Raw genomic sequence first — 27,161 nt, forward strand, 5'->3', positions numbered from 1 at the left:
ACCAGCAGGACGCCAGACAGCGGGACACCATACTCTGAGAAACAGAGTCTAGATGTTCGCAGAGAAGTCAAAGGTCAGGAGGAATGAGAGCGCGGATCTGAGCGGCTGAAAGGAAAAGACGTTTTCCAGCAAACATGGCGGAGCGTTGGAGGTCGGCGCTGCTCCTCTGCCTGCTGATGGCGGCCTCCAGCCTGGCCAACAGCGAAACCCCGGCGCCCTCCAGCACCGGGAACGAGACCACTGGGACAGGGCACGGGACGGCCGCCATCACCACTCTGCCCATCGTAACGTGGAAATGGCACCATGTGGAAGTGCCGTACCTGGTGGCGCTTTGGGTCCTGGTGTCCTGGCTCTGCAAACTGGGTGAGTCCAGAGAAACAAAATACCACAAATACATAAAACTTTCTACATCAGGTACGAAAGACAAAGAGTAAAACTTTCTACATTATGACCAAAGAATGTCAGAAATAAGTAAAAGTTTCTCCATCGGATGCAAATATGTAAAACTTTCTACAGATCAAAAAAACAGAAGAGCTTCAAAAAACTGGACTGAGCAGAACTAAAGTGAATTAAAATATTCTCCATGAACAGAAAATGTATTTTTTGGTGCAGAAATTTTAATTAAATTCCACCACTGACAATCATCAACATTTTCCAGACAGAAACCAAAACAACTTCTTATTTAGTTCATTTGTTTTTTAAATTCTATTCATGATCCTATTTAAACTTTCAAAGTGTTCAGAGCATCTTTTAAAGTTTGACATGCATTTATTAATTTTACTTAATTCCTGCAACAAGCTAAAACATATAAACAGCTTGAGTGTCAAAGGTCAAAATTATTCTTTAAGTAGTTTTTTTGTTGAAAGTGAGAAATAAAGGAGCTTTTATTTAGTGTTAAATGTGAAAATGCAGAACTTTAAACATTAAATATCATATTTAAACATTAAATATCATATTTAAACATTAAATATCACCTTGTAGACGGAGGAAATAAACGTAGAAGCAGTAAACCCAGGAACGTTTACAATTAGTCCTTGAGGCTTGGCATAAATAACATTTATAATCAGCGCTTTAGTGTAACGGATCTTTTCCAGCCGAGTCGTTTTTCCAGGGTTTATAAATAAGAACATGCAGGAAGCTGGTTCAGTTTGAAACATGTGAAGAGTTTCCCTCTGTGGCATTTCCAGAAATCCTTTAGTGCCACCTTGTCCTTCACTGTTCCTGTAAACGTCTCAGCAGCGGATCAGGAGCACGTAAAGACTTCCAACCGTTCCACTTCCTGAGATCCAGACCTTCAGGATTATTTTAAAGTTATTCTCAGGACTCTGGGCTTTTTATCGATGGTTTTCAGTCTGGTTGCTGTTTCTGTTTGGTGTCTTGTTCAGGTAGAGAAACACCAGGTGTTTCTTTCTGACAGTCTGCTGGTAATAAAACGCTGAAATTGTTTCTTTGCCAACTTCTCTGCTGTGTGTTGACACAACTTGAGTTTTGGACCCTTTTCATGCCTGAATGCCTGTTAGATCAGCGGCAGGTTAAAACAAAACCAGGGACGTTCTTGTAAAAACAGTCAGAACGTGTCTCCAGCACAGGAACAAGAGGTCAAACATCCTGCCTGACCTCTGCAGGTGGACCTCCGGTGTTCGTCAGGTCTGACCCCAAAACATGGCCATTAGTGACTCCTTGTATACACAACAGGCGTAAAGGGTCACATTTCTGTGGACAATGTAAATGACTGAGCGTGTGTCGCAGTGTTCGCCAGGGCCGACATAAATATGGGTCAGGTCGGAGCGATGCACAGCGGGACCGAGCGCCGACACGTCGTCCACGTCCCAGTGGGAGAATCAGGTCCATCTAACCCAGGTGGACAATCCAGGTCCTGCAGCTCTTAGATGTCTCTCAGGTTCAACACGCTGCAATCAAATTGTTGAATCTCCTCCTCAGTGCAGTCAGCTGCTCCACAGTCCTGCTAACGACCTCATTATTTGACTCAGGTTGTTGAAGCAGGGACACATGTGAAGGTTGCAGGAGGCCTGGAGTTGCTCTCCACTCATCTAACCGGACCTGGAGGTTCTAAGACGGGTTCTGCAAAAAACCTCCACCTAAAGTTAAATTTGTGCCATTTGTATCTGATTGTTCTGGGATTCACATTTACATCAGAACAAAACTGCTGGAAGCGTTTTCCTCCCGACGGTCCAGTTGACCCGGTTATACTGGAACCAGAACTCCATCACCTGCTCCACCTCCAGCTGCAGTGGCTCTGAGTCAAACCAGCCTGTTCCCCTCCTGGCCTGCGGGGGCGCTGCACCAAGAACCACTGAAGGAAACGACACAAAAACCTCTGATGGAAACAAGATGGAGGCGTCAGATTTTAGAGGTTGGAGGATTTCTCTTTAGTCTTTGGCTAAAGACCAGAAGCCATTTCTGCTGCTAGCGCTAGGCGAACATGTTAGCTTTCATTGTATTTACCCAGAATGCCCTGCACTGTAGTCCACTTCCTGCTTTTGGAGCAGTCTTTGGTCCGCTTGGCGTTCACATTCAAACCAAACCAGAGTTCACTTCAACCGAACCCAGACCGAGGCCAATATGAATTATTGTCATTTTGCCCTTAAGATGAAAAAAACACTGCCGAAATTAAAATAGAAAATGCGTAATTTATTTATTTATTTTTTGTTAATTAGTGGAGTAGTTGCCTTGCATAGTGTGTGTGTCTCCCAGTGGATGTGTGGCTTCTTCCAGGGTACTCCAGGTTCCTCAGTCATCTGGAAACATGACTGTTAGGACTGTGATCTCATTTAAACTCCCCTCTGAGTGGAAACTGGCTCTGTAGCTTCTGTTTTTCTGAACTGGAGGTGTCTCTCATGCAGGTAGCATACTGACTGCTCGTTATGCGTCAGAGGTGCCAGCCTGTGACGGCGGGTGATGAAGCCGCTCCTCCAGGCCCGCTGCATGACGCCTCATGTGTTGGTTTCATGTGATTTAAATGCTGTAAATAATACGGGTGCGATCCGCGCTGCTGAGCATGAACGCCTTCAACGTTTTATTAACTAATAAGTTGCAGGACAGTGGCCGGCCTTTAACTAGGCTTTCAATCATTGCATAACCGCCACAGAGGTGAAACAGAGGAACTCTGAGTGCTACTGTACTAGGATCAGCTGCAGGGACGACGTATTTACACATAGATATCACTTTATTGACTGGTTTTTACTGTATGAACAAAGTTTAATACCAGCCTGGGCTGAAAGGAAGAGTCAGAGCTCTGCACTGCAAAAACACAAAATCCTAGCAAGTGATTTTTGGTTTAGTTTCTAGTGAAATAGGACTCTTAAAACAAGGCAAAAACTGACAAGTACTTTTCAACAAGAAACAGGAGCTTGTTTACAGTAAATTATTCCTTAATATTGTTTAAAAAGTTCTAGTTATAATTATAACAAGACATTTTTCCATGTAATAACTGGAATAATCAGCAAGTGCAAAACTTTTTTATTGGTATTAAGTAATTATTGATTCAGAACAAGCTCATATATCCTGCTGAAAAGTGACTTTCGTCTTATTTTAAGAGATCTGCACTGGAAACCAGACCAACCGTGGCAAGATTTTGTGTTTTTGCAGTGTGGAAACCTGATTCCATCGTGGTTTTTATGTTTTGGTTTTTCTTCAGTGTTCGGTTATTTTCCACAGACGGATCTATAAACTGAATTTCTACGTGTTCAAACATTTACGAGTCCGACTCGTTAACTTTACGCGTCCCCTTCCTTGGTCTTCCAGTCACTTTATTCTGGGATTCAGGCCTTCCAGTCAGGAGTTACTGGTTAACCCGCCGTGTTTATTTTTGCTCCCAGCGTTCCGCCTCTACATGATGTTTTATATTTTCCCATAAAGAGAATAATGAGCTAAATTGGCTTTAAACATTAAGACCATAAGATGAACCGCCTGGATGCAGCGTGTGGTCAGATAAATCACTCAGCATTTTTATGGGGTTCTGTCAATTAGTTGTGAGTAGTTAATATGTTACCTGCATCACAAAATGTTCAGATTTACAACTTTTCTATCTTCTGGGAAAAATATATATGATTTAATTAGGTCAAAGAATGAAAACTGACCTGGTTGGATCGTCCGTCCATCCGTCCATGGTTCTTTTTAAGTTTCTAGCTATATCTCAAGAATTTGAGTGATTTCTGTTTCAACTGTACTGTTTAATATTGATTTAACTGATGGTCCAAACCTGTGTTGATTTGAGTCGGGTCCAACAGAACTACCGACTCGACTCAAAGGTTGTTCTCCTTCTGAGGAGTTCTTCCCTCCAGCGTGAGAACAAATCCTGTCTGTCTGGTGAGAGCGCTGCTCTTTGTTCTGCTCCAACAGAACGGCTCTGTTGGTCCAAAAAGAACAAACCAGGTCAGCCAGCTGGTACCGCAACAAACCCAGTCAATCACTGGTACTTTTAAATGGAAAAGTATCAGTTCACAGCCAGATTATTTCACTCATAAACATGGGAAAATGTTTCGCTAAAACAAAAATAATCTGCTGATGCAACTAGTACTTTTTAAAATCAATATTAAGGAATATTTGCTTTAAAAAATCTATTTCTTCCTGTAAATGTATTTATAAGTGAGTTTTGTATTATTCTAAATGTAAAGGCATTTGTACTAGAACCTAGACCAAAAATACTGAAGTTAAAACTTAAATAGTTTTGGTTTATTTAATAAAAATCTGAATGTAGAACAGCAGAATGAATTAAAATGGAAATATCTGCAGTTTGCTCTGGAAGCCTGTGAAGACGGCTCAATTATTTCACTCACATCCGGAGTCTTTAACCAAAACTGAGAAACATGAAGGTCAATCATTAGTGAGGCACAAAGACGATGTAAAAACCTCCTGAACGGATGTCATTCCAGCTCCAAACCAGTGACCTCTGACCTCTGCTCCATCATACAAAACTCTTTCTCTGTAAAACTGAAAGATCTGTTTGGGACCGGAAAGAACAAACAGAGCAAAGGGGCGAGGCGTGACTGAGTAACCAGAGCGGTCTGTCACTCCCACCGCTGGTTCTGCTACAAAAAGCTGCGGTCCGGGTCGGGACGCTTCAGGATGAGGATGGAATCAGAGCCGTGATGAACGGCAGATAGAAGGATCAGAGAGCGGTTCTGATTTGTCCCAATGATGATCCTGGTTCTGCTGCTCTGCTGCATCTCGTCTGCGGCGCCGCAGGAATCCCATCATGAACACGACGGCGGACACAACGCCACCGGGATCCCCGTCGTCACCTTTAAATGGCACCATGTGGAGACCCCCTACCTCATTGCAGTGTGGGTACTGGTGTCCTTTCTTATCAAACTCCGTAAGTAAAGAGTCCAAAATGTTACTTACAACAAAATTAAGAATATTTTTTCATTTATTTTCCTCTCTTACAAACAATCCAACATAAATATAACAAAAATAATAATTTCTGTTTTAGAAACATTCTTTCCACTAAACTTTAAATAAAAATGCTTTTAAAGGCATTTAATGTCTATGACATTATGAGGAAACGTATCCCTCATACGTTTCCTTTCAAACTCCTCCGGATCAATAATCTGCAGGCTTCCCAGAGGTCTTAAAGTTCTGTCTTTCACACCTTTTATTTTAATTGGTTGTATTTCTTCTTCGCTGACTTGTTCTGTTTTAATAAGAAAGCTTCAGTCACACCTGCTGAGGTGAAATAATATTTTGCAAAGGGAAACGTTGAATGGTTTCATTCGTCCTCTGGCTGGTTAATCATAAATCTGAACAAATTGATGCGTCTCAGACCAACAGTCGATCATTTGCAACCTGAATGAACTTGTTCATACACGGTTCAGTTCAGTCTTGTAGTACTTGACACTGGTGGAGCAGTTTAAGTATCTGGGGATCTTGTTCACGAATGAGGGAAGAAGGGAGATCGACAGGCGGGTTGGTGCAGCGTCTGCCGTGAAGCGGGCGCCGTACCGATCCCTCATGGTGAAGAGAGAGCCGAGTCAAGAAGCGAAGCTCTCGATTTACCGGTCGATCTTCGTTCCCACCCTCATCTATGGTCATGAGCTTTGGGTCGTGACCTAAAGAACGAGATCACAGATACAGGCGGCCGAAACGGGTTTCCTCTGCAGGGTGGCTGGGCTCTCCCTTAGAGAGAGAAGCTCGGTCATCCAGGAGGGACTCAGAGTAGAGCCGCTGCTCCTCCACGTCGAGAGGAGCCAGTTGAGGCTCGGCCATCTGGTCAGGATGCCTCCTGGACGCCTCCCTGGTGAGGAGTTCAGGTCCCACTGGGAGGAGGGGAGACCCAGGACACGCTGGAGGGACGATGTCTCTCAGCTGGCCTGGGAACGGCTTGGGGTTTGGAGCTGGAAGAGGCTGGGGAGGGAAGTCTGGGCCTCCCTTCTTAGGCTGCTGCCCCCGCAACCCAACCCTGGGTAAGCGGCAGAAAATGGACGGATGGATGAAATGAATAATCTAAAGTAGTGTTAAGTGAATTTTAAAAAATTCTATTTTGAGCACATATATTTTTAAATATACACAAAATATATTTTAAATATACTTGAGAAAGTGTATATTTACACTTGGGCAAATATATATTTTGTTCACTTAAAGTATACTTTTATGTAATATATTAAAAGTATATTTTGGTAAAATTATGTTTAAGTGCGTTTAAAATTCTAATTTCGAAATTGGTACAAGTATACTTTTAGTATACTTCAGATATGCTTATCGGTAGTACACCTAATACTTAGTATACTTAAAGTGTACTTTCACAAATTTAAGTATGTTTGAAATATACTTTTTTTCACCTGGGTGGTATCTGACTTTACGGTCAGATTCTAGGATCTGACTTTATAATCAGATCCTAGAATCTGACCGTAAAGATCCTTTACGGTCAGATTCTTTACGGTCAGATTCTAGGATCTGACTTTATAATCAGATCCTAGAATCTGACCGTAAAGATCCTTTACGGTCAGATTCTTTACGGTCAGATTCTAGGACCTGACTTTATAATCAGATCCTAGAATCTGACCGTAAAGATCCTTTACGGTCAGATTCTTTATAGTCAGATTCTAGGATCTGACTTTACAGTCAGATCCTAGAATCTGACCGTAAAGATCCTTTACGGTCAGATTCTAGGCACGCCCTGCTGGGGCGCTTAACTCGTTGGTGCAGTTTTCTATATCTAACTGCTTATTTACATACATTCACAAAGAAAATAAAGAGGCATGTTGTCAGTAATTCATAGAATAAAAGAACAATGTTCATTTTACTCAAACATATAAAGAGTAAAATCAGAGAAACTTAATTTTTTCCAGGGTGTATTTACTCAGTTTGAAACAGAATCAGACCACATCATGCCTGCCAACATCTGCCAACATTAATGAGACACAAGCAGCTGTGGAGCGACAGACCCAGACCTGCAGCCCAGGGGCGGTTCCAGACAGTCCTAGTGGGGTCTGCTACCCCGGAAATTAAAATAAAATCTACTCAAAACTATGCATTCCAGTCATTTGAAGAACATTTTACTAAATTCAAAGGATTAATAAACCTAAAACCAGTTTATTATCAAGGTAGAAGTTCAGGTTAATGATTTGTGAAAACGTGTCATTAACCTGAACTACATTTGAAAATCATACTTGGAAATTTAATTACCCTTACTTTTACCTGAAGGTTATGTGGCTGTTGGCCTTTTTTACAACTATGGAAAAGTGAACATTATGAATCAGGGTTTTATTATTTCAGTTCACAGTTCATGTAATGTGTCTGTCATAGTTTCAGTATGAAACACCTTTCTGTTCACAGACACACAGCCTGACGCTAACAGGAACTGTTCTTTAGTTTGACCTGATTTAGGAAATTAATTACAAAACAGCACAACAGTCACTAATCAAACTTCAAAACAGAGCAACAAGAGTAATTAACAAGGCTAAGGACCAGGATCAGACTAACCCATTACTGATCCAAATATTTTGCACATATTCACAATTTTGTACTGAACAACTACAAAATTCTCTTCAAACAAATAAAGTCAATAATGTCCCATTTATTTATGAATTTCCATTCATGAATATAAAAATAATTCTGAATTAAATTCTGCACTGCCACTTAAAATCACCCATTGAAAAAAAATCACTAAGCATAATATCTGGCAATGCAAATTACCATCTGATACAAGCATACAGGTCTGGTCTCACTTAGCTGGTAATATATATATATATATATATATATATATATATATATATATATATATATATATATATATATATATATATATATATATATGCTGTCCAGTTTTTCGGGTATGAAAAACTGGACAGCACCAGGGCCTGACATGATCCATGCCTACTGGCTAAAGAAACTCACTGCCCTCCATGAGCGACTGGCAGCTCAACTGAACCAGCTGCTACAGAATGGGACTCACCCTGAATGGCTAACTGAAGGGCGCACAATCCTGATCCAGAAGGATCCCTCAAAGGGTTCAGTCCCATCCAACTATCGGCCAATAACCTGTCTCTCTACAACATGGAAGCTCATGTCAGGCATCATAGCGGCTAAGATAAGCGGACACATGGATAAATACATGAGCACGGCACAGAAGGGCATCGGCATAAATAGTAGAGGAGCCAAACACCAACTCCTTGTAGACCACACAGTCGCCCGAGACTGCAAAACCCGACACACCAACCTGTGCACCGCTTGGATTGATTACAAGAAAGCCTATGACTCAATGCCACACACCTGGATCATTGAATGCTTAGAGATGTACAACATCAATAGGACTCTAAGAGCCTTCATTGCAAACTCGATGGGGCTGTGGAAAACCACCCTTGAAGCCAACTGCAAACCGCTTGCACAAGTGTCCATCAAATGTGGCATATACCAAGGAGATGCTCTGTCCCCACTGCTGTTCTGCATAGGCCTGAACCCCCTCAGCCAAATCATCAACAAGACTGGCTACGGATACCGACTTAAGAATGGGGCCACAATCAGTCACCTCCTCTACATGGATGACATCAAGCTGTACGCCAAGAGCGAGCGAGACATCGACTCACTGATCCACACCACCAGGATCTACAGCACTGACATTGGGATGTCATTCGGACTAGAGAAGTGTGGCCGGATGGTTACAAAGAGAGGGAAGGTCGTCCGCACAGAAGGGGTCTCACTCCCAGAGGGAACGATAGCAGACATAGAGCACAGCTACAAGTACCTGGGAATACCACAAGCAAATGGCAACCTCGATGAGGTCACAAGGAAAGGAGCCACAGCCAAATACCTCCAACGAATAAGGCAAGTCCTGAGAAGCCAGCTCAATGGCAAGAACAAGATCCGTGCAATAAACAGCTATGCCTTACCAGTAATCAGATACCCTGCCGGAATAATTAGCTGGCCAATGGAAGAGATGAAGGCCACGGATGTTAAGACTCGGAAGCTACTAACCATGCATGGAGGGTTCCACCCCAAATCCAGCACCCTGAGACTGTACACGAGCCGTAAGGAAGGAGGCAGAGGACTAGTGAGTGTGAGAGCCACTGTCCAGGATGAAACATCCAAGATCCATAAATACATCAAGGACAAAGCCTCAATGGACGATGTGCTCAGCGAATGTCTCAGGCAATGGGGAACAGAGGACGAGGTGCTGGAGGAACCATCATGGGAAGACAAGCCCCTACATGGGATGTACCACCGACAAATAACTGAAGTGGCTGATATCAGGAAATCCTACCAATGGCTGGAGAAAGCTGGACTCAAGGACAGCACGGAGGCCCTCATCCTGGCCGCCCAGGAACAGGCCCTAAACACCAGAGCAATAGAAGCTCAGATCTACCACACCAGACAAGACCCAAGGTGTAGGTTGTGCAAGGAGGCCTCTGAGACAGTCCAGCACATAACAGCAGGGTGCAAGATGCTGGCAGGGAAAGCGTACATGGAACGACATAACCAAGTGGCGGGCATAGTGTACAGGAACATCTGTGCAGAATATGGACTGGAAGCCCCGAGGTCAAAATGGGGGACACCCCCAAAGGTGGTGGAGAATGACCGAGCTAAGATCCTGTGGGACTTCCAGATCCAGACAGACAAGATGGTAATGTCGAACCAACCGGACATTGTGGTGGTGGATAAAGAACAGAGGAAAGCCGTTGTGGTGGATGTAGCAATACCAAGTGACCACAACATCAGGAAAAAGGAGCATGAGAAACTGGAGAAATACCAGGGCCTCAGAGAGGAACTGGAGAAGGCCTGGAAGGTGAAGACCACAGTGGTGCCTGTGGTCATCGGGGCCCTCGGGGCAGTCACCCCCAAACTGGAGCAGTGGCTCAAACAGATCCCAGGAACAACATCAGACATCTCAGTCCAGAAATGTGCAGTTCTAGGCACAGCCAAGATACTGCGCAGAACCCTCAAGCTCCCAGGCCTCTGGTAGAGGACCCGAGCTCAGAGGATGAAAGAGACCACCCACGGAGGGTGAGAGGGGAATTTTTTTTTTTTTTTTTTTTATAGTTCTAGACCAAATTTACCAGAGGGGCCCGTGTAATCAGTGTTTTTTTATGGAGACACTAAACAAAAACAGAGCAATATTTTATAATTTAATAATGTGAACCAAAGAGCTGCTTGTGTCTCCAGAGATCCAGATCCTGATCCAGCAGATGGAAAGTCTGATCCTATATCCAAACAGCAGCTAAAAGTGCAGCACTATAATTTTTAATTCATGGTTAAAGTAAAATTGTGAAGGTTTATAAAATATCTACCACTGAATATTTAAAAAAGACATTTATTATTATAATTTCTTCAGAACCCCTCTTGGCCCCCGTCTAGAACCGCCCCTGGGCTGCAGGTTTGGTGGCTTGATTTTTCTTCATTGATAGGAAGTCAGATTATCCACACTGGTAAACCACATTAATAAAATATTATTGAAATAATATATTAAATGACCACTGAAAAAGTATTCATAAAATATGTCAACATTTCTGAATAAAACACACAGAAAGTAATGTAATGTAGGAAATATTTATGTATTTACTGTTAATCTATTAGTATGATTTGTTCTTTAAATGGCCACTTATTTTGGCTAATGCTATTATTTATTAAATATCATCCAAACTCAACATCCTAAGCAAATAATAAAACCACAACAGTTAACTAAAATCACAATAAGAAACTTAATCATAGCAAAATGTTCTGTACCGCCACAGCCTCAGGACATGAGGATGAAGAGACGCTGATTTCGAGAAGAACCTCGCTGCAGCAAACAGAAAGGGGCTGCAGCCCCTTTCTGTTTGCTGCAGAAAGGGGTCTCATAAGGTATAGACCACTGTCAGTCTCATACCTTATTTGGAAATGGGACCATTGCAATCCAGAAGTGAAGGGGGCTCTATTTCCTATACTTCCGTTTTTATTTTCCTTTGAAATCTGTGATATATTTTCACCTTTAGGAAGGAGTTTCACTCTCAGAATGTATTTGAACTTCTTTCTTTTATTTACTTCACGGCAGCTCAGTTTTTAAATTTTTTTTTGTAGCTTTCGGTTTACTTCTAAATCTGCTCCTAGTCGCATCTTTTCGGGCCTGCTGCTGCCTCTACAGGCGTGGGGGTGGTAACACAACCAATATAATTACATTACTAAATCAGAATACCACAACGTCTTTATTATTTACTATTAATTCTGGCATTACTGGCATTATAGAACAACATATTTTTTCATTTTCTTAAATATGCAGAGCTAATTAAATGACAAACAATACTTAAAAAAAAAAATCAAATACCATTTGTCCTTATTTCAGTGGTTCCCAAACTTTTTCTCCTGGCCCACCCAGTGGTTTCCAAATTAGCAAGCTAGTCATCTTTTAGCTAACTTTACAGCTTTACTCACCTCAGTCTGTTAGTTTGGGGGAAAAACTGTGAAAAGTTCTTTGCGTTTTGCTGCCATGATCCTAACACACCTGTAGCTCCGCCCAGCAGCAGCAGGTCTCCTTCACTGCCCACAGGTGGAAACCCAGCGCGAGCGTCGTAGAGCTCATGTTGCGTTTAAAGGCGGCTCGGAAAAACAGGTTACGACATGTTAACAACAGATTAAACGGTTTTAACTGCTGATAAAAGTGACAGGGGACACAGATATGGGAAGTGCGGAAGCTCCTACTGTATCAAATTGACAGAGGAATAACGGAGTTGGCCATTCTTAGGTAAAAACCGAGAGCATACAGCGTTCATGGTTTTGTTTTTTGTTTTCATCCAGACGGCTTCCCCTTCCCCGTCCCCCTGCAATGGCACGGCGCCCCCCCTCAGGGGCACGCCCCACAGTTTGGGAACCTCTGCCTTATTTTGACTCATAGATTTGTTACAATTTTGTAAGAGCTGTGCTTTTTGTTCTTCCTGGGTACATGTTATTTACTGAATACTGGTTCAAAAACCTACTGTTGCATTTATTACCTCTAATGTCCACACACTCAATTTGAATCTTATGGAGTCTTGGAATAGAGAAATTAGATAAATTGTTTTTAACTGACAGAACGAGGACATCAGGGATGCTACGTAATACTTTCTTATAATTTGTTAGTGAACAGTCAGTTCCATATTTTCTGTTAAATTCCTCCAAACTGAGAATTTCACCATTTCCATCCAGTAAATGAGTAATTACCAGATTTGTTTATTCCACCAGTCTTTCATGAATATAGATTTTCTACCACATAGAATAGCTCTGTTGTTCCACAGTGGGACATTATGGGGCTTAGTTGAGTTTGAACATCAACTTCCACTGTAACAAAACCTGTTGATGGAAGGCAGAGAGTTTTAGAGGAGTTTAGATCATTCAAAATCACATTTCAATAACTCAATACCTCCAACTTTCTGAAATATGAATGATGGTACAAGAAACCAAATAAGATCAACGTTTTTTAAAAGGGATTGAAGCCATTTAATTTGTAAAGTGTCATTCATAATTTCAAAATCGATTGCCTTAATACCACCTTCCTCATAATTATTTTTAGCAAATCTCTTTCTGATGTAATGGTGTTTGTTTTTCCAAATAAAGTTCAGGGTTTTGTTGGCTCAGTGGCCTTTATTTGAAGTAGTTAGACAGGAAACAGGGTAATGAGAGAGGACCTTGCCAGGCTGGGACTTGAGCATGTGGCCATCACAAGGACTAAGGCCTCATGGGTTGTGTTTTGCCCCTGCGCCACCACTGCACCCCTTTTGGTTGTTATTGTTAAACTTAGTGATATGTGTGTGTGATTGGCATCTATCGGACAGTTATGTGTCGGTTTAATACGGGATGCAAATATGGGACGACTCAGTTTTTTTTTTATTTTATTCTTTATTTTTAAGTATTGAGAAGATTACAACACAATTTCAGTCTGTGATCAGACACAAAATTCCTTCTCTTTACATTTCCATTTTCAAAAACAAAAAAAGATGGAACAAGGGGGTTTTATTTTGGAAAAATGTTACTTTTATGTATATAATAAGTAAATTATATAACAAATAGACACTGAAGAATGAACCCTCTCGTTTAATTCCCAACAATCTAGTATTCTTGTATATTGTCTTTTGTTGACATAGCACACCCATTTGGACCACAAAACAGTAAACTTGTTCAGTTGCAAACAAATTAAAAATGTTAATCTTTTGATCTGGTAGATTTCATTCACACACTCCATCCATTCTTCTACAGGCTCAGGCAGGAGCCAGCATGTGGTGACAGTTTTTTACAGGCTGTAATTAGTATTTGAAACAGATATTTTGTTGTCAGGTATGGATTCTGTGTTACCAAGAATAAAGATAGCAAATTTAAAAGGTATTCTTTTAGTCAAGATATTTTCAATATTTTTGTGTATTTCTATCCAATAATGTCTTATAATTGTTCAGTCCCAGAATACATGCCAGTGGTTGGGTTGTGTTTCCACATTGCCTCCAGCAATTAGGCTCCTCCCTGGTACAAGAAATTTTCTGTTTCGGTGTAATAAAAAGATCTAAGCAGGCATCTCCAGCTAAATTCTCTCCATGAATACGAACTGGTACGTCTCCAAACTGTCACGCAGTAACTAAGCCATTCTTCTTCTGTGATTTCCATTTTGGGACGACTCCGTATTTTACGGGATGGGTGGCAACCCTATTCAGGGGTGCTGATTCCCCTAAAATAGGGCTAGAATCACCACTGATACCGCGACTTACCAGTTACGTGTTTCTGTTACCCCCTCCACCTCCCTCCCCACCTTTCACTCGCACGTGGCGCTCCAACACATGCGCAGTGGTTTTCTTCAGTTTTTGACCTTTGAAACTCAGAAAGTTGCATGTTTCTTTTTCAAAAATGTATCAGATTAAACTCAAAATTTCTTTTTTTCTTGTAGACTTCTGACTTTTCAAGCTCAGAGATTATTCTAAATATTTCTCAGTGTTTTGATGGAAATGTCCTTTTTTTTCTCCCACTGGCCCCAATATTCCATCTTAGAGTTCAGGTAAAACCTAGACACCTTAAAAACAGCCTGCTTAATTTTTCTGTTTGCTTTGTTTTAGTAATTTAGGTTTGAAATGTAATGCATATTTAGCATCCTGACGCGTACTCCATTCCAGTAGATGGCGGTAATGCACATCTACACGTTGCTTGGCAACCGTCTTAAAAGAAGAACAGCCTGATTGTGTGCTGATTTCTGGTCAGAATAAATAAAGACGATGTAAGCCGAGGACATAATTATTGGTTTGAAATCAGCTGTGAAGAACAGACCTCGTTGTGCTTTCATTTCAAAGGAAAGGTGTCTGACTGAACCGTGACCTGTGTTTTCCCTCCAGTCATCGAGGCCAACCACAATGTCACCAACTACATCCCGGAGAGCGCCCTGCTCATCTGCTTCGGATTCATCCTGGGCGGGATGGTCTGGGGCGCGGACAAGGTCCAGACCTTCAAGCTCACCCCGACTACCTTCTTCTTCTACCTGCTGCCGCAGATCATCCTGGACACCGGCTACAGCATGCCCAACAAGCTCTTCTTCACCAACCTGGGCGCCATCTTGATCCACGCCATCATCGGCACGTGCTGGAACGCCGCCACCTTGGGGTTGTCGCTGTGGGGGTGCCACCAGGCCGGAGCCATGGGTAACTAGAGTTTCTATTGGATCAGCTGGTAAATGGGTTAATTATGGCTTACCTGCACAGGTAGGAGGAGGCTGCGTGTATGTTCAAATCAGAGAATAGGTGAAAAACAAAAAACAGGCAGTTCTTGTTGACTTTCCTTTAAAATGCAAAATAAAATATATGTTTTTTTTATTTTTGTGGCGAAAAAATTAATGTGGATTTCAGATTTTGAATTTTAAAATAACAAAAAAGCAATAATTACTTTTATGCATTTGTTTTATAATTTGAAATGATATGAAAATTAGCACAAAAAAGTTCAAATTAGAATTTGAAGTTCTCTTTAACATCCTCAAGAAAACTATTTTTTTTAATTCTACCAAAACAAAAATGATGTTAAAAATAAAAGTCTTATAAAACAACTAAATAGGATTTCAGGAAAAGTCTCATTTTAAACGGATGAGTTGCATCTGAATTTTCCCTGACTCTTGTCTTGCAGGCAACATTGAAATCGGGCTGCTGCAGTACCTGCTGTACGGCAGCCTGATGGCCGCCGTCGACCCCGTCGCCGTCATCGCCGTGTTTGAGCAGGTTCACGTCAACGAGGTGCTCTTCATCCTGGTGTTCGGAGAGTCGCTGCTCAACGACGGCGTTACGGTGGTTCGTACATGTCCACACGCAGCTGCAGACCTGCTGCGAAAACTAAGACATATTTATGGATTTTTTTTGTATAAACTGTATGCAAACGCTTTTTAATATCACTAGAAGACCTCTGACTAAAGTGGAGACTTGATAAAAAATTAGTCTATAAGAAATAATACATATATCCACATACTTGATCTGAAGTGGTGGTTGTTTTGAAGGATTCTTATTGGCTGAAAGGTTTTAGCTTTGCGCTACACTGCCCCCTATGGGTTTGGCATGTTTAAAACAACACTCAGGGACAGATTTGTGTGTCTTCAGGTAGATAGAAATCTTTCTATGACGGCGTAGAAAGGTCTTGTTGATAGAAAAAAAAATCCCCCAAAACTCATTAATTTTGAGATTAATCTCAGAAATTTTCTAGAAAACTGTGAAAATTTATAAGCTCCAAAAGTCAAGCATTTGTAAAAAAAAAAAAAAAAAAAAACTCAGAAATGTTGTGATTAATCTCAGAACGTTATAGAAAAATCTCAAAAAGTCAAAAATTTGCTAGAAACACTCAGAAAGTTTGAAATTAATCTTAGAAAATTTTATAGAAAAAAAATTAATTTCTGAGCTCCCAAAGTCTAAAATTTTCTAATAAAATTCTGACAGTTTTTGAGTTTCAAAATGTAAAAATAATTGTGAGAAAAACTCAGAACGTTTGAGATTAACATTTGGACCTCCAAAAGTCCAAAATTTGCAAGGAAAAACATTAAAATGTTGGAATTATTATATTCTAGAAAAAGATGTTAAAACTACAAAGTTATTTTCCAAGTTTTTTTTCAAAACATTCAGAGATTTCTCTCAAAACCTTTGAGTTTTTTTTGCATATTATTTTTTTAAACATTGTAGTGGAGATGTGTTTTTTTAAAGACACAGAGTCTGTACACAACTTAAGCCTCTTTTTTTCTGTACTTCATCCGAGCACCTGGACTTTAAACCAACATTCACCTGTTTTTTCCCGTTTTTTAGGTGCTTTTCAACGTCTTCGATGCGTTCGTGTCTCTTGGAGGAGGTGCAATCGATGCGAAGGAAATTGTCAAGGGAATAGGTGAGACATTTAATGAGTTTTTATCTGGGAACGACCTGGTCAGGTGAATTTGGAGAACCTGACTGTCTTCTATTTTTCTCAACAGTTTCCTTCTTCGTTGTGGCGTTCGGCGGTTCCCTGCTGGGCACCGTGTTCGGCCTGTTGATCTCTCTGTTGAGCAGATGCACCAAGAACATCCAGATCATTGAGCCGGGCTTCATCTTCGTCCTGGGATACTTGGCCTACCTCACTGCCGAGATGCTGTCGCTGTCGTCCATCCTCTCGTGAGAAATCTCTGTTTTATAGATCAAATCTGGCCAAAATCAGCATCATAAACGTGAAGCTAAGGAGTTTTTGTTTTTGTTCTGAAGGATCGTTTTCTGCGGCGTTTGCTGTCAGAAGTACATGAACTCCAACATGGACGAAAACTCCATCCAAACAGTCCGTTACGCCATGAAGGTCTTCGCCAACGGCTCGGAAACCATCATCTTCGTCTTCCTCGGCATCTCCGCCATCGATAAGACCATCTGGGTCTGGAACACGGGCTTCATCCTCCTCACGCTGTTCTTCATCCTCATCTACAGATTCATCGGTGAGCGTTTCCGGCCTTCGTCGTCGTGTCTGAGAGGAAAAACAACCAGTCATGGACCTGACCCTTCCTGTTTATGTTTCAGGTGTGTTTATCCTCACCTGGTTCCTGAACAGGTCTCGACTCGTCCCGATAAGTTTTGTTGAACAGATAATTATGGGCTACGGTGGCCTGCGAGGCGCTGTGGCTTATGGACTGGCAGTGAATCTGAATGAGACGAAGATAAAGGAGAAGAACCTGATGGTGTGCACGACTCTCATCGTCGTCTACTTCACCGTGATACTCCAGGTGAGCGCTCAGGGCTGGTTGGTTGCTTCCTGTCACATGACAGTCCCTTCAGACCATCACTTATTCGTCTTATCTGTTTCAGTATTTCTATATTCACTTGTATTTTTTTGTATATATAGATTTTTATATTGGTTCTGCTCTGTCCTCTTTACTGCTGTAACAATGTAAACTTCCCCACTGCGGGATTAATAAAGGAATATCTCATCTTCTCTTCTCTGCTCCAAAAAATACATAAACACAACTTTCTGGATCTGGTCCGTCATGCATCTGATCCATGCAGTCAGCAACAGGAAGTTCTTACAAAACAGGAAGTAATTCTCCAACAAGGATTTTAAAAAGTGGTTAAAAGATATTAAAACAATACATTTCTATATTATCGCAGAAGTTTAACCTCAGATTAAAATTAAAGGAAATCCAACTTTTATAATTTATTCTGTGGGGGAAAAGATGAAAGTACAAAAATGATAATTTGCATTATAAAAATGGGTACCAATTTACAATAAGGCTCCTCTTATAGATGTTTATGTTTATTTATTATTATTTATTTATCAATTAATCTCTAAACACCTTGTGTTGCCTTGATTGTCATGCTGTTCTGTTTATTTCTGTGACTTGCAGGGAGTGACGATGAAACCTTTGGTTCAGTGGCTGAACGTGAAGCGAGCTGCAATTGTTGACCTCACACTCGTAGAAAAAGTACAGAACAAGGTAAATGTCTAAATGAAACAGCCTGAGTTCGACATTTTTCAACCTGGGACCCCAAACAATATAAACATATGATGCTAAGCTAGCGGAGGAGCTAGCATGCTAGCGTCGAAATGCTAATCCAGTAGAACAGTTATTTCATTTAACTTTAGTAATTTGTTTCATGTTGGAGTTATGTTAACATATATTTAAATATAACTTTGAAATTTAAAAAGAATATAAAAAAATGTCCAGTCAGAAATCTCTTCATTTCTCTGTCATTTGTCTTGCTTCAGGTGTTTGAACACATGCTGGTTGCTATTGAGGACATTTCAGGACAAATAGGAGACAACTACTGGAGGAATAAGTAAGTACAGGAGTCAGATTTGTTTTAAAACCATCATCAGCCTCTCGAGTTACAGTGGATTCTCGTTTGAAGGTGGAGGAACTTCGAGGAGAAGTGGATGTCGAGGCTGTTACTGAAGCCGTCTGCGAGGAAGAAGCAGGACCACGTCTTCAACGTCTTCCACCAGCTGAACCTGCAGGACGCGATGGAGTATGTGAAAGAGGTGAGGACGTCCCGCTGTCCGCCGATAGGCTGCAGGTGGTGAAACATCATCCCACTCTCGTTTTATTTCAGGGGGAGCACAGAGGCTCCCTGGAGTTCATCCGCAACGAAAGCGCGTTTGTTGACTTCAAGAAGAAGTTTGGGGAGGACTACGAAGAGGCGATGCCAGACATCATGGCGGATATGGCCGATGATCAGGGATCAGCGATGAGGTGAGGGAACGACTCCAAACGCTTCCTTCAGGTTTTCCAAACCTCCAGAAGTTCCTCAGATCTCCTAATGCTCTGGATGAGTCTCTGAAGATCAGTGACTGTTAGGTGCAGAAATACGTTTTCATTTTTACTTTTCAGTGTTTTTTGGAGAAAATTTCTGAGCTTAATCTCAATATCTGAGCTTTTCTTGCAAAATTTCAACTTTTGAAGCTCAGAAATGTTCTTGTTTTTTTTCTAGAAAATTTCTTAGATTATTCTCAAAACTTCTGAATATTTTGGCAGAAATGACCTCCTCCATTTTTTAAAATATCCATAACGGCTGTCGTAAATATGAGCGACCACATTTATAAAGAAGCTCCATGAAGGATCAGAACTTCCTGAAACACTGCAAACCTGAATGTCCAGAACAAATCTTTGATGGTTAAAAACTTGAATAAATTAAACATAAATATATTTGTCGTTGAGCTTAGATGTTTAATGATTCAATAATTTAGCAGCAAAAAAGGTTTTCCGAGTTGAAAATGTTGATTATTTTTGACCCTACAATTAACTTGACTGAAAATGTACATCTTACTACTAACAAAAAGGTAGTAAATAAAGCTCAGAATTTGACAGAAGTTCCTTTTTCCTTGTGTAAAGCAGCTTAACGATCCTGTTTCTGCCTGCAGAAGAGACCCGGTGCCGTCGGTCAGTTTGGAGATGCACGAGCAGAACATGAGGGGCCTCAGAGAAGCAGAGGGCATCAACTCTCACTACCTGCTGGACCAGCATCTCTACAAAAGCCGCAAGCAGGTAGGCCCGTCCAGCAGGCTGGAGCTGTGGCTCAAACGCCCCACACGCCAAATCCGTCCTCATTCCTGATGCTTTCCGGCCCACAGCACCGGTACCGCTTCAGCCGCAGCCACTTGGACATCAACCAGGATGAAAACGAGGTGCAGGAGATCTTCCAGAGAACCATGAGGAGCCGCCTGGAGTCCTTCAAGTCCGGGAAGATGGGCGTGGCGCCACCGAAGACCATAACCAAGCATACGAAGAGAGAGCCGCAGCCAAAGGTCCAGCCCTCAGCTCGATTCAACAGGAAACATAAGAGCCTCCTCTGCTGCGTATATTTATAAACATTTAAAGTAAAACTTTACTGTTTCCGTTGCAGATGCCAAACGGAAGGAATAAACCCTACCATTCTGGGGATGAAGGTTAGCATCTGGAACAAACTCCACCATCTCTTAGGTTTAACGTTTCAAGTACCGAGATCTGAAAACCCAAATGCAACCTGAGACAGAAAGAAACTGGAGAAGTTTAATCCGCTCAGTGCTGCTGGTTAACCTGCCAGCAGGACTTAAAGCTGCAGTGTGTAACTTTTATAAAGATATCTGTTGAAACCTCATTCTCTTGTACTGTTGGAGACCGAAAATCTGTGACAAAAATTAAGCTCCTCTGCCAACTAGGAACAACCAATCAGAGACAGGAGGCGGGGCTTAGTGCCGTTAATTACAATCTGGTGTGGCGCCTCTTATCCTCTCTCCTCCTACCCATTGCTCTCTGGTACGCTGCAGCTAGCACAGTCTGTTGTAAATGCTAACGCTAGCTAGCATTCGCTAGTGACCACACCCAGTAATAGGGTCGACCACGCCTAGCGACGGGTCGACCACGCCTAGCGACGGGTCGACCACGCCTAGCGACGGGTCGACCACGCCTAGCGACGGGTCGACCACGGCTAGCGACGGGTCGACCACGCCTAGCGACGGGTCGACCACGCCTAGCGACGGGTCGACCACGCCTAGCGACTGGTCGACCACGCCTAGCGACTGGTCGACCACGCCTAGCGACTGGTCGACCACGCCTAGCGACTGGTCGACCACGCCTAGCGACTGGTCGACCACGCCTAGCGACGGGTCGACCACGCCTAGCGACGGGTCGACCACGCCTAGCGACGGGTCGACCACGGCTAGCGACGGGTCGACCACGCCTAGCGACGGGTCGACCACGCCTAGCGACTGGTCGACCACGCCTAGCGACGGGTCGACCACGCCTAGCGACTGGTCGACCACGCCTAGCGACGGGTCGACCACGCCTAGCGACGGGTCGACCACGCCTAGCGACGGGTCGACCACGCCTAGCGACGGGTCGACCACGCCTAGCGACGGGTCGACCACGCCTAGCGACGGGTCGACCACGCCTAGCGACTGGTCGACCACGCCTAGCGACGGGTCAACCACGCCTAGCGACGGGTCGACCACGCCTAGCGACGGGTCGACCACGCCTAGCGACAGTTGACACGGTCTCTCCTCACTAAGATGGGAGTTTCTCCCTCAAACTCGAAGGTAGCGTACTTTTTCTTCATGTTCTCTAAAAACACCGTTATGTTTTTCAGATTTTGAGTTCTCAGAAGGAGACAGCGCTTCAGGCTACGATACTTCCTTCCCCATGAGAGTCGGCTACAGAGCCGGAGGTAGATCATCGCCGCCATCCATTCCTTTACGTTGTAAACTAGTTCTGATCCGGTTTCTGCGTTTCCCCTGCAGCTGGAATCGAGAACCCCGCCTTCATGCCGGACCTGGACCCCTCCTCGCCGCTGCACATCCCCCCCTGGCTGGCGGACGCCGGGCTGGAGGTGAACCCGGTGGCGCCGTCGGAGCGTGCCCAGGTGAGGACACCTGGACACCTCCACCGCCTGGCTTCCCTGCGAACCAGCGCGCAGCCCGGTGATACCGTCCGGGACCGGAACCTGCTAACACCACCGCCCCCACCTCACAGAGACGATGACCACCTGTAGCGCCGCCACAGGAGCAGGAAATGACTTCAGACTTTGCATCAATGCCAGGATGTCAACCAGAGAATCAGCGACTCGACTGAAACCGTTTTGAGGATGAACAGCTTCTGGAGTTTCCTGTCCCTGAATGTGACATAGAAACCTGTAGGAAGGAAATTATGGTTTTAAGGAGGAGGGTTTATGATTAGAGGGACATAAAATCAAATCTATGAATTTCTGTTTTATTTTTTGCTGACAGCTCAATATAAAACTGCTGTAAAATCGTCTCATGTATGATAAAGACACATTTATGTATTTATTTCAGTTTGTAAAGACAGACATGTAAAGAATGTCTTTACACCACTTAAAATTTTATGCATTTGTGAATGAAAATAGCCTTTAGGAATAAAATTGAATAACTTTTTGGTTTTATTGGAGTTTATTTTAAACTGGATAAATGTTCTCTGCAGGTAAGAACCAAAATGCACAAACTTTCATATCTACACATGAAAAGTATTTAAAGAAGTATTGAAACAATCATCACCACCAAGTAGATGTTTTCTGAGAAACATCTTACTTTTTACAGACTATATAATAGCCACTTCAGTCATAGATAATGCATTTCTGCAGCCTCCAGAGTCTTTGTGATGAAGTCCAGCAGGATCTTTTCATTCCCAGAATCCTTCAGGTAGAAGTGAGAGCCGTCAAACATCCTGACGGTGAAATCTCCAGATGTGACGTTCCTCCAAGCTGCTCAGGACAGACGTGGAAACAATTAAGTGTCTCCATCAAAAATATTAATTTAAGTGCATGTTAGCCTGATATAATTGCTCTCAGTATAAGTTTGAGTAAGGCTGCCCTGATTGCAGTTTTCTGGCTGATTAACGAACTTTAAAATCCAAGGGCGTAGGTTCGGTCTAAGTTTTGGTGGGGACCTTGACACCCCCCCCCACCCCCCCCCCCCGGCAGCACAGTGAAATGCCCAAGAGCACCGAACATTTTTGAGAAGGGGGGGGGGGAAACCACATTGGCTTAATAACCCCTCCCCCCAACCATAACCATATCATACATCTTGTGTATACAACCAGATACAGTCATACTCAGCAGATCAGTTCAAGAACACTGGTTTGTATTCACACTAGCTTAACTTAATTTAAGACTAACACTTCAAATGCCATATTTACTGAGATAATTTCACAGTATATTTCATATCTGAGAGCTAACACCTCACCTGGAGCCCTGAAGCTCCAGCCACCTCTCCATCGTTCTGCTCTGCCCCTTGCTCTGCTGTCTGAGCATCCTATGTGAAAAAATATTACATCATTAACAGACCTATTCTACCTCACATTCAGTGCTGACCTTACTAAACACCGGACTTTACAACAAATGCGTTGCGTGATAGATATCTAACTTATGGGTCCACTCACTGTACTTACAGCCGACGTAGCGAAATAACTTCTAATGTCTGTCCTTTTCTTTTTTGGTGGCGACATGGTCTGGAGACTCGGAAGGAGACGCGTGTGCCCAGCTAGCCGCCGCCTTTTGCAGCTAATCAAAGAACGTCCGACGATTCAACTGACTCCCCCTCCCCCCACCCCCCCACAGCACCGTTCCGACACGGTCTCGGAGGCTCATAATAAATGTCAAACTAAGAAGCTTCCGTTCCGCGCACCGCCTGTTGCTGCTAATCAAAGATCGTAGATCCACGTTCTTCGAGCCAATATGGCAAAAATTGGTCGGGACTTTTTCATATCCCGTGAATATTGGTCGGGACATGTCCCTACCGTCCCTACCCAAACCTACGCCCATGTTAAAATCTCTGACCTGCTGATTCCGATTTTAGCTGAGACCAGTTTTTTGTAGGAAATGTTGCAGAGTTGTGAACAGTACTGTGACTTGTTGACTGCAGACTTGACCCGGTGGGCCGGTCTCAGTCAAACCGCCGTCCTCGCTGGTTTTTAGACCTTTGCTGAGGAAGATGAGATCGGCTTCACATGCAAGTATCTGCCAACCACCGTTCTCCCAAAATACAGGAAATCGGTGCTGACAAATCGATAATTTTAAGTATTTCCAGAAACTATTTATCATTAAATTGTAAGATTTTTTCAAATCTGTAAGCAGAGTTTTATAGGGAGATAAAAATAGATTATTCATTTTTTTATTTTTATGTTTTTTATGAGTACAAACACAGACTTTCTTGAAAGCTTGTAAAAATGTCACATCATATCAGTGCAGAAAGGGACTAAAAATGACACTTTTTCAGGTGTGAAGGGGTTAATCTTAGTGTTCATCAGGACTGACCCTGTAAGTCGTGAGGAACGTCCTCCTTTCCGTCGAAACACGTGATGGGACAGGACAGAACCGGACCGTCTGGTTCTGAGCACCTACAGGAAGGGAATCTGTTCAGTGAAACGTGAGTCTGGACTGAACTGGGATCTCTGCACAGACCTGTAGTTCTCCACGATGTGCAGGTCGGCCTTCAGGGCCGGCAGGAAGAGCCTCACAACGTCCGGGTTCGCCAGCAGCTCCGGCGGCGTTCCCCCGATGGACGCCAACCACCGGAGGAACTCGCCGTCCGATAACTTGCTTCGTTTTGGAGCTTTGAGGCGAGTTTCAGACTAGAAGAGTGAAACAGCATCGAGTCAATGGAGAGCAAGAAATAATTTAATATTTCAGATACGAAAACAAGAACCTAACTTGATGTTTTCAGGGACTTGTATTAATGAAAAAAAAACTGAAAAATTCAAGATGCCAGCCATTTTCAAGACGGTCATCAAGGAAAATGTATATTTGAACTACATTTTCCAATATTTATCACAGATGGTGTTAAATCATACATAATTAGATCCAAAAAATATTAGATTTACTGATATTTTATTGATATTTCAAGATGGCTGCTATGGTTGTCACGGAAAATTAATTTTTGCACTAAAATTGCCAATTAGGTGTTTGCTATGATTTGGTATCAAATCATAGCAAACAAATCACAAATATTTTCTTGATTTTGTTTCTTTTTCTGGTGGACATTTTTCAAAATGGCCACCATGGTTGAATATATGTTTGCACTAAAATCAGCAGTAGATTTTGTCTGGTTTTATCAATGTACTATACATTTTATTCAGTTTTTACTATTATTTTATCTCTGTAACTCATTCGTATCTTGAGATAAAGCTTAATTAAAGAATTTCTGTCCAATATTCGCACCACAGTAAACATTTAGAGAACAATGGCAACCAGAACCAGGAGCAACCAAGACCAGAACCTCTAAGGTTCTGGTTCCTGTAGGAATTAAGGCCTTTAGAAACATGAGAATCGTGATGAACTCACATGTGGAGCTGAAGCTCCAGACAGGAACATATGGATCGGCTCCAAGTTGTGAACTTTCTTCAGATCTTCTGCAACAGCAAAGCTGGTGAGGGCTCCAAAACTGAAACAAATATTTATAAAAAAGTAAAAGTCTGGTTTGATGAGAGAACTGAGAGACATTAGCAGATGATTATGTTGTTTATTTAAACTCCTCCAGGAGAATTTCACTCTGATTCTCCAGACTGAAATCCCCGACTGCTGGATGGAACATACTGACTACTCAGAACTACTCTACATTACCACTTCCACTGGCTGTGAGATGTCCCACCTCACCTGTGGCCAAACAGAGCAAACGGTTTCTCCTTCAGCAGCGGCAGCAGAGCCGAGATGACCTCATCCACGATCTGCTGCATGTTGTCGAAGAACGGTTCCCTGGCTCGGCTCTCCCGGCCCGGCAGCTTCACCGCAAACACTGGAGCCCAACGGACCAACAGCGCTCCGATTAGATATGTCACAGAGGAAGCAGACATTTAAAATAAAGCCTAACAGGTAAAAAGCTGTGGTGGGTACACTCCCGCTAAAAGAGGAGCTAATTCGACCATTAGCTCCCGCTAAAAGAGGAGCTAATTCGACCATTAGCACTTTAGCGTTTTTGCTAACTTTGAAAACAAGCATTTAGGTTAATTAATTTTCTGTATACATTTTAAAACGGTAATTTGCTCAGCTGTTGTGTAAACCTTCAATTGAATTAAAAAATAAATAAATAATCATTTTTATCAATCACTAACTTAACATTTAAAATATTAAATGAGTCATAATTTGATCAGTTACTCATTACTTGAGTTTTACCAAATACGTTTTTACTCTTGAGTAATTTCTTCGATGGCTTCTCTTTACTTTTACATGGATAAAAATATGCTGAAGCAGTGCTACTCTTACTGAGTACAGGCCATTTTTGGTTGCTCTACGCTCCTCTGTAAACATGTTGCTGCTGGGAGGAAACTGTTTCTGTGTCTTTGGTAGATTTATCTTTGAGCAGCAGATTAATTATGTATTTTAAATCCACAAACTGGCTTAAAGTTAAACCCGCAGCAGCTTTCCGACATGTTGAACGGTGCAAAGTGCAGCGTTGGTCCTGCAGGAAGTAGCTTTACCCTCCACGGAGCTATTGAGGACGTTCCCCCAGCGGGCGTAGTGGATGGAGCCCCCGCCTGCCCAGGGGAAGCAGATGAGCCTGGTCACAGCTTCCGGTCTCCACCGGAAGCAGCTGATCACCTTCTCCATGCCGGTTCACCAGGATCCAGCCGTTTCTCCGCCAGCCTGCAGGGATCCAGCCTGTTGCTGCTGCAGCGTTTCCTGCTGTCTTTCTTCTGTGGTTCAGGAACTGAGGGATACGATGAAGCGGTTCTGGAGACATCTACAGGCTGGATCAGGAACTGCATCCAGGAATCCAGAAAAAAACAGAAAACCAGAGAGAATAAATAATAATTATTACAAATAAATTCATCAGAGCGACAGGATTCATCAACATGTTAGCTGACCAGACGTTAAAAACACAAAGCAAACAGGGAATAAGAAACGAAGAAGAATAATACTCTTACAGTAATTACAGTAATTTTACACATTTAAAAGTTCTGACTAAAATATTTCAAATAATGAGACATATGTATGTTTTTATTTTATTTTATTTATGTGGAATCAGCAAACGGTGTTTACTGTCTTTACCTATAGTGTTTATAAAGTGTATTGATGTTCAGAAACATCTAAAAAATGGACTCCAATAAATTTATTTGTTATAAGAATAATAATTATATTATTATTTATAATAATTATTCTACAATAATAAATGTATGTACTACTACTAGTAATAATAATAATATATTATGGTATTATTATAGAAACAATAATAACACCATAATTGCTATTATTATTATTATTATTATTATTATTATTATTATTATTATTATTATTATACAATAATTATATTAACAATAA

General features: G+C 42.2%; 2 protein-coding genes across 5 annotated transcripts; one reads left to right on the forward strand and one right to left on the reverse strand.

The window, feature by feature from the left end:
* Window positions 1-22,290, forward strand: slc9a3.2 (solute carrier family 9 member A3, tandem duplicate 2). The gene is made up of 16 exons (XM_088010540.1): window positions 1-363; window positions 14,778-15,080; window positions 15,556-15,716; window positions 16,713-16,791; window positions 16,877-17,054; window positions 17,142-17,362; window positions 17,445-17,647; window positions 18,266-18,355; window positions 18,628-18,698; window positions 18,771-18,900; window positions 18,972-19,111; window positions 19,780-19,903; window positions 19,990-20,163; window positions 20,262-20,304; window positions 21,483-21,560; window positions 21,634-22,290. Exons 1-16 carry the CDS (start codon window positions 135-137, stop codon window positions 21,882-21,884), a joined length of 2,475 nt encoding a protein of 824 aa, XP_087866666.1. The 5' UTR covers window positions 1-134; the 3' UTR covers window positions 21,885-22,290.
* olah (oleoyl-ACP hydrolase) lies at window positions 22,281-26,723 on the reverse strand. 4 transcript variants are annotated; one of them, XM_088010541.1, is made up of 7 exons: window positions 26,442-26,723; window positions 25,500-25,638; window positions 25,188-25,287; window positions 24,309-24,478; window positions 24,162-24,244; window positions 23,092-23,160; window positions 22,281-22,610 (listed from the first exon to the last, which is right to left on the reverse strand). In XM_088010541.1, exons 1-7 carry the CDS (start codon window positions 26,581-26,583, stop codon window positions 22,468-22,470), a joined length of 846 nt encoding a protein of 281 aa, XP_087866667.1. In that variant the 5' UTR covers window positions 26,584-26,723; the 3' UTR covers window positions 22,281-22,467. The 4 variants fall into 4 exon arrangements, with proteins under 4 accessions (XP_087866667.1, XP_087866668.1, XP_087866669.1 ...); XM_088010542.1 differs by having other exon boundaries at window positions 26,321-26,564; XM_088010543.1 differs by lacking the exon at window positions 26,442-26,723 and adding an exon at window positions 26,106-26,301.
* Window positions 26,724-27,161: the final 438 nt, after the last annotated feature.

The sequence above is a fragment of the Poecilia mexicana genome, unplaced genomic scaffold (assembly GCF_051168715.1).
Source record: "Poecilia mexicana isolate PSO_F unplaced genomic scaffold, ASM5116871v1 scaffold_11, whole genome shotgun sequence".
NCBI classification, from domain to species: Eukaryota; Metazoa; Chordata; class Actinopteri; order Cyprinodontiformes; family Poeciliidae; genus Poecilia; species Poecilia mexicana.

Bases quoted from the DNA above. Each gene is read 5' to 3' on its own strand.
- slc9a3.2 (XM_088010540.1), top strand. From the start codon at position 135: ATGGCGGAGCGTTGGAGGTCGGCGCTGCTCCTCTGCCTGCTGATGGCG. The intron at 364-14,777 runs GTGAGTCCAGAG...TTTTCCCTCCAG, and splicing joins GTCCTGGCTCTGCAAACTGG to TCATCGAGGCCAACCACAAT. The intron at 17,648-18,265 runs GTGAGCGCTCAG...TGTGACTTGCAG, and splicing joins ACTTCACCGTGATACTCCAG to GGAGTGACGATGAAACCTTT.
- olah (XM_088010541.1), bottom strand. From the start codon at position 26,583: ATGTCTCCAGAACCGCTTCATCGTATCCCTCAGTTCCTGAACCACAGA. The intron at 25,288-25,499 runs GTGAGGTGGGAC...TATTTGTTTCAG, and splicing joins TTTGCTCTGTTTGGCCACAG to TTTTGGAGCCCTCACCAGCT. The intron at 24,479-25,187 runs GTGAGTTCATCA...TCACTCTTCTAG, and splicing joins CTGGAGCTTCAGCTCCACAT to TCTGAAACTCGCCTCAAAGC.